The sequence below is a fragment of the Lactuca saligna genome, chromosome 7 (genome assembly GCF_052625555.1).
Source record: "Lactuca saligna cultivar CGN05327 chromosome 7, ASM5262555v1, whole genome shotgun sequence".
NCBI classification, from domain to species: Eukaryota; Viridiplantae; Streptophyta; class Magnoliopsida; order Asterales; family Asteraceae; genus Lactuca; species Lactuca saligna.
Genome location: NC_136423.1, coordinates 138614650 through 138627952, shown reverse-complemented (window position 1 = coordinate 138627952; position 13303 = coordinate 138614650). Strand labels below are relative to the sequence as shown.

General features: G+C 33.5%; 2 protein-coding genes across 2 annotated transcripts; one reads left to right on the top strand and one right to left on the bottom strand.

Moving 5' to 3' along the window:
* Positions 1-2908: 2908 nt before the first annotated feature.
* On the bottom strand, positions 2909-6762 carry LOC145005880 (serine carboxypeptidase-like 13). The gene is made up of 13 exons (XM_078964993.1): positions 6590-6762; positions 6320-6465; positions 5234-5310; positions 4986-5108; positions 4791-4893; positions 4672-4709; positions 4458-4559; positions 4286-4372; positions 4030-4200; positions 3874-3945; positions 3613-3761; positions 3355-3526; positions 2909-3266 (listed from the first exon to the last, which is right to left on the bottom strand). The coding sequence occupies exons 1-13, from the start codon at positions 6709-6711 to the stop codon at positions 3183-3185; spliced, it is 1446 nt and encodes a 481-aa protein (XP_078821119.1). The 5' UTR covers positions 6712-6762; the 3' UTR covers positions 2909-3182.
* A 5153-nt stretch (positions 6763-11915) lies between these two features.
* LOC145007288 (uncharacterized) lies at positions 11916-13098 on the top strand. Its single transcript, XM_078966253.1, has 3 exons — positions 11916-12230; positions 12295-12529; positions 12608-13098. The coding sequence occupies exons 1-3, from the start codon at positions 11916-11918 to the stop codon at positions 13096-13098; spliced, it is 1041 nt and encodes a 346-aa protein (XP_078822379.1).
* The last annotated feature ends 205 nt before the right edge of the window (positions 13099-13303 follow it).

Here is a 13303-nt window from a genome sequence, read left to right as displayed (position 1 = left end):
AAATACCATAATTGATTGTTGTTGAGACTAAATACTAGGAAATCGTCACATAGATCATTAACTATATGTGTCCATTTACAGAACACGGACATGTTTACCGTAAATTATATGTGTCTAAAATATTCCCAATAGTCTTAATACGATACCGAATTGTCCTTAATTTTAACAAAATGTGTGACTTTATAACACTTATGATTTTAATTCACTTCTTCGTTTGTCTCTATACGTTAGGTTATAGTTACAAACGTTGATTGTTTTTTGTGACTAATAATTAGCAATTCGTCACATATGAAAGTAAAGTAGTTGTGGCCATTTAGCAAATATGGTCACAGTTACCATAATTAAAAGTTTACAAGAGATACACAATAGTCTTAATAAAATTTGAATTATATGACCATATGTAAGAAAAAGAAACTACATTAAAACATTATGAATGTCGCATTTTGGTGATATACAATCACAATGTTAAATAAATATGTGTGACTAATAACTGTTTAACGCGACAATATTAGATATTTAAGGAACAAAATTCCGTAAACATTTGCCACACTTTTATACTACGGCCACATGTTTTCATAGCATACAGACACTACAATTTAAAGTGACCATAAGACCCATACGATGGCGTCACCTTCCGTCACACTTTCAGTGAAAAAAATGTCACTATACGCATATAACCACACCTTTTTGGTGTGACTGTAAGTCATTTTTCTTGTAGTGTAATCCATAGATGTGCGAGAACAAGCACATAAATCCTACGTGGATCAAACAATTAGTGGTGACACGAATCCCGTAAATTATGTCTCCCTTAATAGTTGATGTAGCGGTTAAAGGCTTGATTTGTTGCACCAATAGTATATAAAAAATTACAACCGGTAGTATATAAAAAATTACAACAATGGTCTCTGTATTATGATAAAATTATTGAAATGGATTTTATGTCAGCAAAATACGTGTGTTTTCAATTTGAAGAATTATAAAAATAGACCCAATTGCAATAATAAAATGTAAAAATTATAACATGAAATATAAAAATTAAATAACTAGTTCTAATGTAATACTAAATTATAGAAATGACACATATAAAATAATATAAGGAAAATTACATATTTGCCCTACGAAATTTTTGGCGTTTACCCGTGGAATCCCTAAACTATTTTCTTGGTTTTATGAGGGAACGAAATCATTTTTGTCGGGATGATTATGCCCTTTTGACCAAAGTGAAGGGGTCATCGGTTTACCCTTGCCATATTGATATTTGTTGACCAATTTTCCCACTTTGACTTTTAATTTTTCCTAACATTGGATCCACATCTCCCTCTCTCTCTCAAGAACACAATCTATCAGGCATCCATCATCGTCTTCTTCTTCTCAACCTTCCTCTCAAACGGGTTACCCAAACACTAACATCTAATAAATACTATTTCTATTTATATTGAATTTCATTCGTTTACAATAAATTTCACCATTGTCCATATGTATTCTTTTACAATAAATTCAATAGGTTTCACCAATGAAAAGACAATAATTTTTATCCTCTGTATCCTGTTTTCATCTACCTGCTAACTCCATAAGATGTTATAATGCAAATCAAAGGATAATCTGAAGAAGAGAAAATCGCAAGAATCAAGGGGTTTAATCTTCAAATCCAGAAATATAAACCAAAATATTTTTGCTCTCAAGACTTACACATGTGTGTGAGACTATCGTATTCTTCCTACAGAAGACTGTGATAGGTAAATAGGTAAATAACACACTCCGTTCTCCTCTAGAACACAGAGAACCGTTGTCTCTCTCCTCCACCCATACATCTGTCCCCAATCAAAATGCAGCCTCGACGCGTCATCGAACATCACCGCCCGCCTCAACACCCATGAATTCAGAAACATGTATGGCGGCATCCATGGCAGCCGCCGTGACTGCCGGTTTGTGTATAGTAGATTCCGGCTATGGCGTGTTACTCACCTGCATCACTTTCCTCGGCGACTCCTCCCAAATTGCCGCCGGTAGCCACTCCGGCGAACTCAAAGTCTTCGATTCAAACACCAACAACATGCTCAAAAGAAGCCCTGGCCACCGGTTCCCGTTAACCATGGTTAAATCTTTCATCTCCGGGGGCACACCGTTACTTCTCTCTTTAAGCTCGCAGGAGGTGTCGTCAAAGATACAGGGCATAAGAAAAGAGAGCACGAGTCAGCTTGAGGCGGCAATAACTGAGGCAATGTAGTATTATTGAAGCTATGACGGAGGAAGCCTTCCAATTGGTCAAGAAGGAGCAGCAATATAAGAAGGTTGCAAGAAGATGATAATCCTTAACTATAATCGTGAATGAAGACGGAACCATGCACCGATAATCGAACCAGAAAACAACAAGACCTTGAAATTTATAAACATAGGCAGGTGAAATTTAATAGAAATAGAAAAAGTATCTAAATAGGTGGTTCGAACTGGAGATGGTGATTGGAGATGGTCACAATGAAGTTCTTGTAAGGAAGAGTAGAAGGGTATTGGATAGGGGGTGGGGTAATGGTAATCAATGACATGGCATGGTTAATGGGGCAAATCTTGCTGATGTGGCATTGAAACCTGCTAAAATAGATGAAGGTAATTAAAAAGACCGGTTGCTAACGATTTCGTTTCCTTATAAAACCACAAAATAAGTTAAGTGTTTAAATGGGTAAACCCTAAAAACATAATAGAGCATATATGTTATTTTCCCAATAATATATATATATATATATATATATATATATATATATATATATATATATATATATATATATATATATATATATAATGTAATCCCTATCCCGTTTGTCCCTTTTAACATCCCTAAACATGCTTGTTTAAAACGTCGATTCTAAACAATCTACAACTTCACCATAAGATTTAGATTTTTAAAAGGTACTTTTAATTAATAGGACACAATATATTCAATCATGGTAAAGTAAAATACATACTTATTAATATACAAGAAATTCACCCTTTTGTATCCTTAAATATATTATTCTAACATAAAAAAATGACTAACAATGAATATATATATTTTACATCTTTTTTTCCTCCTTATATTCCCTTATACAACATCGTGGAAAGCATTTCATAAACACAAGGATTTTCCTTGTGAAAAATATGTGCTTCTCATCATTAAAAGAATTTTGAAGCATGGTTAAACAATGAAGTTAGATTGGTCTGTGAGCAAACCATCTCTTAACCATCTCAAAGCATTCCGCAGGCTTGAACTCTGGAGCTGTGTGACCTGCTCCCTGCATAATCAGCAAATTCAAAAATTATTATCATTTTCTTCAACATAATAAATATTTCTATATGTATATACTCAAGAACATATTGTACCTTTACTGTGGCAAACACTAAGGTATAGTTATCATGAGCGTAACTAGTTTTGTATCCTGAACTTTGACCATTTGTATACCATGCATCCCAATTACTTTCTGTGATTGTTAAATTAATAGAACTTATCCAATTACGAGTGCCAACGTGTGGAACCATCATGTCATGATCTCCACTGTTTCAATAAGATATAAGATATATAAGCGAATGTAAATAAGAATACTTGTTAATGGAATCAAATGAGTGAAGATATATTAATACCTGAAGATCAAAGCTCGACAGTTTCTCTTACTTAGCTTTTCATGGTAGACAATACTGCTTTGAATATTGAATTCATATGATGGCATTGAAGGTTTACCATAATTGTACTTCATGTCCAAATTACATAACAACCACTCCTTCACAGTTCCCTAATATAACATCATATAAATTAACTCATAACAAATCCTTTTTAGACATATATATATACCAAAACGAAATGTTTTTTTAACTTTTTTTTTTATTGTTGGTTACTATATATACCTCGCGTACGTTGAGTGCTCTCATAACATTTTCATCATTGGCCCAAAGTGTTGCATAGTTGTAATAGTCACCCTGTCAAAAAGATAATACCATATAAACTCATATAATATTCATGATACAAATTAAGGTGATAAAGGAATTGAAGTGAAAAATTACTCGACAAAATGAATCAGTGAGTGATGATCGTTCAGGAAACATTTTTATTGGATTGGCTTGTAGAGATTTCCGATTTCCTCTTCTAATTATTGGATTTCCACCTCTGACCAAATTGGTTGCTGGATCACAATCAGGATCCAAAATTTGTTGAATGTTTATGTCTCCAACACGCTAACATGGAAGATAAGCTATTAATTAGATAATGTAGCTATTTAAAGAACGAAAAGGTTATTGAAGATTAATGAATAAGGATTACTTTGTTCACTTCATCAATATCCAACATGCATTGTAAATTGTTAGAGTCAGCTTCTGCATAATCTCCTTTGCAGCTCCTTTTGGTTGACTGTGAATTACTTATATTAGTTGCATTACGTTATTAAAATAAATATGGAAACATAATGGAATGTTAACTAGGTTATATATATTACCTCAAATAATTCTTCTGATATAAGTGCCACACGATAGGCGTATTCAAGTCTAGAATTTATATCACCGGTTTTGTCTGTCAAAGGATTTCCAGCCATGTAACCCTGTTGTGTCCATCGTTGAAAAAATTAAAATGGGCATGCATGTGTTATGCATAAAAACTTATTTTTAAAACTTAAAAATAATAATTACTTGTGCCTAAAAATATGTACTCACTTGAATGTTTACAATCGGCTCTAGTCCTTCATCATTACCTTTAAAATGAAGATACAAAAAGTAAGATTAATCAGATCGTTTTACTTATATTTCTTATAACTAAGAACTAAATATCATACCTTTATACAACTCCTCGGTAATTATCGGAATAACAATTCCAGAATAAGATATTCCAGTTACATACATGGGATTTTTTAAAAACTTGGGATGAGTCTTCACAAACTGCATTAAAATTAGTTATATAATCAGTTAATTATTCATCAATAAGAATTCTTTCAAAATTTGTGTCATTAAATTGTTAAACATCCACTAACCTTTCTTAGAAATTCAGCGGTTTGTGATGCTGATAATGTGTCACTAGAACGAACTGCTTCGGGCGTTTTTGTGTACGAATATCCGGTTAATGTTGGTGCATCAAGATATATCACATTGGCCACCTTTAAAGTCCAATAAGAGATTTTATTGTAAGAAAATAGCACGAATTATTAACTAATTAGTTAACTAGAAACTTTGTATTTAAAAAAATAAACAAGAATTATATATAACCAATATGTAGTCGCACCTTTGTCCAAGAATTCGGATCTAATTGCAATGCGGGCACATTATCCATATAGTTCCCATACTGGATTTGCATTGGACCTAAACATATATATGAAAAATATGAAATCAATAACCCTTGTACATACGAATCTTATCATACTTACATATACATCATATAATCATTTTCATGATTAATAAAAATATTATTCAAGACAAAAACTTAATTGTATATAGTTGTATGTCTATGAATTTAATATTAATTTTTTGTACTTGTACGTGTACATTTAATTTCAATAATAATTATAACATCGAAATCAAACATGTCAACGTGATAGCGGGCGGGACCATGAGTAAAATAATATGAGAAACAAAATAGATAAAGTAAAGTATGTGCACATGGCAGATAGAATAATAATAAACATAAAAATAAAAAATTATATAAACTACATTAGTTGCTGTGAAAAGAAAAATTACATTAGTTACGTCTTGTAAATTTTACATGTATTATCAATTCAATTTCATAAAACATTTCTGGGAAATACTTTGTTTTTTTTTTTTTCATCTATTTTTGGTTGTGATTTGTCTGAGAATTTTTTAACACGAATGGTGATATGTTTACAGTATATGTATATTTTTAGAAATTAATTTTGATTTTGGTCATTGTGTTTTTGGAAAAAAATATATATATATTGGAAGATGATTGATGTAAATGCATTAACAACATCCATTTTTTACAATAAAAACCAGCATTTTTTCCAGAAAATATTAATCGTAACTTCTTCCAGGATAACTTTTATTTGTTATATAATCTTTTGCTTACATCTGAAAACGTGCCAAGGGGCAAGTTGGTATGTTTTTTATTCATGTAGTAGGTAGCCATGTTAGACAAAGTCAAATCACAACTAAGTATCCACCTAGATTAACGCAAGAACGATATTGCCCACTAAAAGATACATCAAATAACATAGAAAACAAAAAACAAGAACAAAGAACATAGCAAGGGTGTACGTAATTAGTATTAATAATTTTCTTTTCATATGTTTGAAGTTTTATAATTATGTGGATATGCGTATATGGTAATTGGGAGTATAATTAAAAGAAGTGTTACCGATTTCATAAAAGAAAGCACGAAGGGTGCCGCAACCAGGTCCTCCTGCAAGCCAGATAATCAGAGGATCCTCCTCCGGGTTCCCTTCCGACTCCACAAAGTAGTAAAAAAGCTGCACAGCTTCATCTTCTCCGACTCCAATGTACCTGAATGAACGCAAACATACATAACCATTATCGGAAAGCTTCCCGGAGACTTTTTATGTTTCTTTCTCTGTGTGTTTATATGAGAGAGAGAGAGAGAGAGAGAGAGAGAGAGAGAGAAGCATACCCAGTTTCTAGTTTGAAAGGGAGTGGACCAGGGTATCCAGGTAAGGTTTTCACAATCGTCTGAGAGAAAGCGATGAGGGTGGAAGAGGAAGTCAAGAGGAAAAGGATGAGAAGAAACCCCATTCTTTAGTGTGTGTGTTTCTGCAAGTGTACGTGAAGAAGGGAACGTCGTTTGGTTTTATAAGCAAGAATGGAAGGAGGTCAACACGTGTTTAATTGAATGGATTAGGTGGACAGGAAATCATGGCTAGTTTAGTTACGCTGGCTTTTTTGAATGTCAATCATGTGAACTTGCTATTGGGGCAGCTAATCCTCGTCAGCTCAAATTTTTGTTTTGGTCCAAGTCTTCAGGTTCCAAGTTGCTTATTAGAAGTTTCATAAATAAGTTAATGATGAAACCCATTTGTTTGCATTACCCTTTTTTTAATCCAATAAATACCTATTTGAAGTAAAAACATGTCATCTAGTTGCAATAAAATAGTAATTGGTTTTTTAATTGCACGTGGGAGACAAAGTCATTTACACTCTAAATTTATTCTTTCTTATTTCTTATATCAAGTTGATGTAAAATATGGATTTCTCGGTCAAAGCAATAAGGTAGTTGATTGATAAACATGGTGACATTTGTTTTAACCGGGTGAAGTGAATTCTTTGGAAGATTAATAAATAAGATTTCAATCTTTTATGTTGAAAATAAGATTAATTGTTTTATTTGGAGAATAATCACAAATAAGATTCCAATCTTTTATGTTGAAGCCGGAGATAAATGTACATTTCAGTTTTCGCATGGAAGAGGAGAGTCTTGACAATGTTTTCTTTGAGTGTGTGGTGGCTTAGAGGTTGTGGAAGTGGTTCGTTAAGTGGTCATTGATTGTGCATAAGGTCCCTATCTCTTGCCGGGAGTTATTATAAATGATGAAGTCAAGGGCAGGAAATAAGAGAATGTGAAATTTGAAGTTGTCACATTCAGCCCCCTTCCTTCAACCTATGAACGAATGAGATAAAAGAAAACATATGCTATCTGTTGTTGTACACGAGAAGAAGAAAAGAAAATAGATAAAGAAGTAAGGTATTTTTTACTCAAAAATTGCACACACTCATCTTATTCACCAAAACAAATAAGGCTATAAATAGCCTGGGCATGTTCAACAAAGATAACACCATAAAGCTAAACTAACTATTCCTAGAGAGTAGGTTTTTTTAAGACCCAGTACACTCACGTGCATATACACTTCCATGACCTAGTCAAACACCATTTACTCAAAATAGGTAAATTAAACAAATACTAAATATTAACCAATACCCATCAAGATTATCCAACATTCACTTGATCTTGACCCATTATAGCAAAGCTGGCTCTTCCTCTTGGACCAAGTTTACTTCATTGTCTTTGTCTTTCCACTTTGTACATTCATAGCTAAAGTGCCCAAAATCTCCACAATCATAGCATTGAATTCCACTTTTGTCCCCTCAACCTTTTCCTCTTCCTCGGCCTCTTCCACCTCTTTCATAATTACCTCCATTTCCTCTTCTGTATCCACTACTTTCACCATACCTTTCTTCACTTGCCATATAGAGTTGATCTCGCTCTTCTTCTTTTTTCATCATGTATTTTGAGCCTATTTTCCTAGGCTTTTAGCCTTCCTACCGCCTCTTCATATGGCATACTTTTAAGGTCGGAGTATTGTTCAATAGAAGTTACAACTGGCAAATACTTTTTCGGAACAGAATTAAGGAATTTTCTAACAGTCACTTCTTCATCAAGAGATGAACCAAGCCTTTTGAACTTCTTAACTATACCAATTATCTTTCCTGAAAAATCATTGATTGTCTTGTCATCCTTCATTTTCAGCCTCTCCAATTCACCCCTTAATGTTTGCAACCTTGCCTTTTGTACCCTTTCGGTACCTAAATACCGAATCTTAATGGAGTCCCAAACATCTTGTGCATCCTTATATTTAGCAACGTGCAAAAGAACATCTTTCGGGAGAGTGGGGTAAATTATAGCTTTTGTAGTATAGTTTCTTTTCTCATCCTTATCTTCTCCGAGTACCGTCTTCCAAAGGCCGTGTGCACTCAACACAGTTTCAACCAAAATTGACCATGAAGTGTAGTTTGTTTTCATCAATTTTGGACACTGGAGTGTGATACTCCCTTGCTCACGAATAGTTGATGCACCTACGTTTTCTATCATTTATTGCAACACTTTCGAATTTTAATACCGGTCTTGCTATGAATTTTTCAGTCCTTTCTTTCTTCCTTAAGTGAGCCTACGGTCTCCAGTCACTTGTGTCGATCTATGATTAGTCGCTGGTCCTTACTGCAACTTAGCAGTCTTCTTTTATGTCGGTCTTCGGTCTCTTTACGCCGGAATTTCCTTTCCAGCCGGTCTCTTTGGTCATTGTTTCTCCTGCTGTGAATCACATGAAGTTGTCCCCTGTCACAACTAGGAATTCTGTGACATGTAACAACAACAATGATAACATTGTGAGCAAAACATGTGAAAACATGTATGATGCTTATTTAATAACAACAAATTTTCCATCAAACCCTCTATGGAAGCACTTCAAATAGTCAACCAAGAATTGGAAACCCTAGAAACCTCAGTTTAAGTCCATTGTGGACTATGATTTCCTTATTGGGCCTAATGGGCCAATAAGCTTCCAATTTGACTATTTTGGGCTTAAAACTCTTTAATGGGCTCTAATTGGACCCACTTTCATTTACTTTGAAATTTTGGGCCATAATGGGCCTAGAATGAAATAAAATACCCTAATGGGCCATAACAAACTTAATTAGCTCTAAAGGGCCATAAAACTCATACTTTGATGTGTATTGGGCCCATATCTTGGACTTAAGCACTCAAGGCCCAAACTCTATCCTCTCTTCTCTATCTATCGGCCCAAGTAATTAAAATAAAAAAGAAGAGGAATTACAGGATTAAGGAGGATTAGCCACCTCCTAAATACCAATGGGATATCTAAGCAATTTCACATGTTTCCATGCAAATCCTTTTCACCTCTCACTACAAGAAGTTTGGCCTTTTACTCACACATATTATGTGATGGTAAAAGCCCTTTATGTGTTGGAACTTATCTTTACCTACACATAAATTAAGTGTTAACATGTGTTGGCTCATGACTGTAGATATAGATATTTACCCACACATAGGTAATGTGTAGGCATAGAATAAGTAATAGATACACATGTATGTGTGTGTAAAACTAATACTTATGTGTTGGTAAAGGTCTCTTGTGACTTTTTGGGAAGATGACGTGGTAGATGACGTGTCTAATGATGTGGACAATGACGTGGACGTTCATTGATGACATGAATGTCGACGTGGCAAATTACATGGCATTCCCCAAAAATGTGTTCGTGACACGTGTTATAAAAGATGTGTTGGTAAAAGTATTTTATGTGTAGGTAAATCTTGTAGATGTGTAGGTATTTGTTTTTTTTTTTTTTTTTTTTTTTTTTTTTTTTTTTTTTTTTTGTAAAAAATATGGATGTGTTGGTAAAAATGTAGTTATGTGTGGGTATTAACTGCAATATATGTAGGTAATAATGATCCATTATGTACAAAGAAATACAATATGTATTGGTGTAATTAGAAACATATGTAGGAAAATACTATTTTTAATTAAAAAAGTTATAACATAGTTCAAACCACAAATAAAAAAGTTCAACATCTAAATTGAAATACTTAAACAGCTAACTAAAATACTAGTTATAATAGCTACGAGAATAATGAAAATACTAAACATTGTTGATTATTCATTCCATATGATCAAACCCATTAATATTCACCATGAGACTTTCCGTGTCCAGAGTGGGTAGATGTATCAAAGTCAGATGTATCACCTTCAGATAGTCTTGGTGATGTACTTGAAGGAGGAGGCATGATATTTTTCTCAATCAACAGTTGTTCCATAATTGCACATCTTTTCAAATTTTGAGTATCATCCACTAATTCATCATAAGTAGGGTGATTTGAATTCCTATTAGTACCCGTGGTGTTACTAATAACAACAGGATCACGCCCCCACCCAGACAAACGAACAAAGCTCCGACCAAGTACCTTCTCTAGAATAGACTTGTCGCTCATTGATTATACGGTATGCTCGTTTCTCAGCTTCATCATTTCTTCCTGTTAGGAGAAATTATAAGGATAGTACAAAAACCCAATTAATTACTAAGTACTTCACAATTAGAAGGGGATACAATGGGTAAGGTCAAGTCATAATCCAATAATCGTTCAACTAAAATTAGAAAAAAAAAAATCCAAGATAGACATTTCGAAATGAATGATGAAAAAATGTTTAAAAATATACCCAAGTCCCCTGTTGAAAAAATGACCAGGTCGATATGTGAAAATTATAATGCTAATATGCAAGTACAATGTCTAATATGTCAAAATGTTCATGTATGATGTAATGTCCAAGTCTGTTGCGATTAGTTTTTCGGTTTGTATAGAACATTTTTTATAGATGAAATTATTTCCTTACAGTAAGCATCTATAAGTAATTACAATGCCTAATATGTTTATGCATTGTTAAGGATAGATGTAAGTCCAATGCTACAATGCTAAATAAATACAACACCTAAAATGCTTATATGTTATGCATTATCAAGGTATGATGTAAGCACAATGCTTAACAATTTACAATTACAATGTTTGATCTATTCTAGTAAGTATAAATAAGAACTAAGGAAGTAAACTTACATATTTTACAGCTGCATCAGTAGATCTCCAACCTTTTTTGTCATCCCACTGTGTAAGCCTCCAAGTCTCAATTTGACCCGTTGAAGAATCCAAATCAAGTCCACGTTCGATATGATAACGTATTGTACTTTTCGAACCATTTCTATTATTCATTTTACGCTTTCCACGAGCCATAACCCTCTTTTCTGCAGTCTCCTTCAAGGATTAACAACCAAATCAATCAAACAAATATCAACTCTCTAGTTAAAAAGTGGTTATTAATGATCTTTGTTAAAAGGTGTACCAGAGAACAAAAGAAAAGAGGAAGCTACCTTAAATCTCACCATCATACAAAAAAGAAACACACTGTTCATGTAGTTTTTCAATTTGTCTACAAACATCTTTCTTTCCAAGATTTTCCTAATTATATATCTATATTCAATTTTTCTAGGACTGGATCCACATAAAATAAGACTTAACCCTATATATATTTTTATCGACAAGAATAACCATTGTGTGAGAGATTGATTTGAAGATACGTAGGCCATGTTACACTTCAGCTCGCACCGGTTACATATTTATTAATGAAGTATTAAATGGTCATCCTAGACGGTGTTACGAGATGTTTAGACTGCATGTACCGGTTTTTAGACAATTATGCATAGATCTTGCTACAAATTACGGACTTCAACAAACACGGAATATATCTATTGAGGAGTCGTTAGGAATATTCTTGATGACTTTGTCCCATGGATGTAGCAATAGATTTGTGAAAGAATTTTTTAATCATTCTGGGGAAACGATTCATAGGCATTTCCATACAGTTTTGGCAGTTGTTCTTAAGATGAGTGCCGACATCATCAGGCCAGCCGCCAACTATAATGATGAAGTTCCTGAATATATATTAAACAATCCTCGATATTATCCAATGTTCAAGGTATTATCTAGTGTTTAATTATCTCACCAAATGATTTATTTATAATATCTTTTTGTATTTGTAGGATTACATTGGCGCTATAGATGGGACACACGTTAGGGCATCCGTTCGACAACATGAGGAAGCGAAATACATTGGTCGAAAGGGATATGCTACACAAGATATAATGGTTGTTTGTGATTTTAACATGTGTTTCACATTTGTGTGGCCGGATGGGAAGGGACTGCACATGACACAAGAATTTTTAATGAAGCGTTACAGAGACCGGATCTTCATTTTCCATTTCCAACGGGTGGTTAGTATAAATTTTTATTAACACGAGTTTTATGTTTTTAATACTTGTTTGAAACGAATAACAAATGTTTGTTTTTTTACAGATAAATATTATGTTGTTGATGCCGGATACCCAAATACCAGAGGGTATCTTGCTCCATACAAAGGAACTAATATTCGTTATCATTTACCGGATTTTCGACATGGACATACTGTTGCTATACGTGAACCTCGTGGACCGAAAGAGAAATTTAACTTTTACCATTCATCATTGCGAAATATCATTGAACGGACTTTTGGAGTATGGAAAGCTAGGTGGGCGTTATTAAGAGACATACATGTTAATTACAAGTACGAGCACCAAGTGAGTATTGTGATTGCATCTATGGCAATCCATAACTATATTAGAAAGACCGGTAGGTTTGATGAAACATTTAATAGGACACAACAAGAATCCTACATTCCTGCACACAATCGCACTAGTAGTGAAGGTGACGAAGAAGGTCCAAGTACACATCGCACGAGTAATGATAGCTCGTATATGGCAGCGATACGAGATATTGTTGCGCAAGATATAATGGAATTTCGGAGATGAATGTAATATGTCGTAACATATGATATTTTTTTTATGAATTATTTAGAATTTGTATTCTACGTAATTTTAATATTATAATGGTAAAAATATCTTTAAAAAATATATATTATATACTTTGTAAAAAAACGTTTAAAAAATGTTTAATATGAAGACATGTCCTTTTTGGTCATTTTACAGGTAAAAGCTAAGCCAAACACTTTTTAAA

Bases quoted from the DNA above. Each gene is read 5' to 3' on its own strand.
- LOC145005880 (XM_078964993.1), bottom strand. From the start codon at position 6,711: ATGGGGTTTCTTCTCATCCTTTTCCTCTTGACTTCCTCTTCCACCCTC. The intron at 4,560-4,671 runs GTGAGTACATAT...TGGACACAACAG, and splicing joins AGCCGATTGTAAACATTCAA to GGTTACATGGCTGGAAATCC. The intron at 3,762-3,873 runs GTATATATAGTA...ATGTTATATTAG, and splicing joins GAGCACTCAACGTACGCGAG to GGAACTGTGAAGGAGTGGTT.
- LOC145007288 (XM_078966253.1), top strand. From the start codon at position 11,916: ATGTTTAGACTGCATGTACCGGTTTTTAGACAATTATGCATAGATCTT. The intron at 12,231-12,294 runs GTATTATCTAGT...TTGTATTTGTAG, and splicing joins GATATTATCCAATGTTCAAG to GATTACATTGGCGCTATAGA. The intron at 12,530-12,607 runs GTATAAATTTTT...GTTTTTTTACAG, and splicing joins CCATTTCCAACGGGTGGTTA to ATAAATATTATGTTGTTGAT.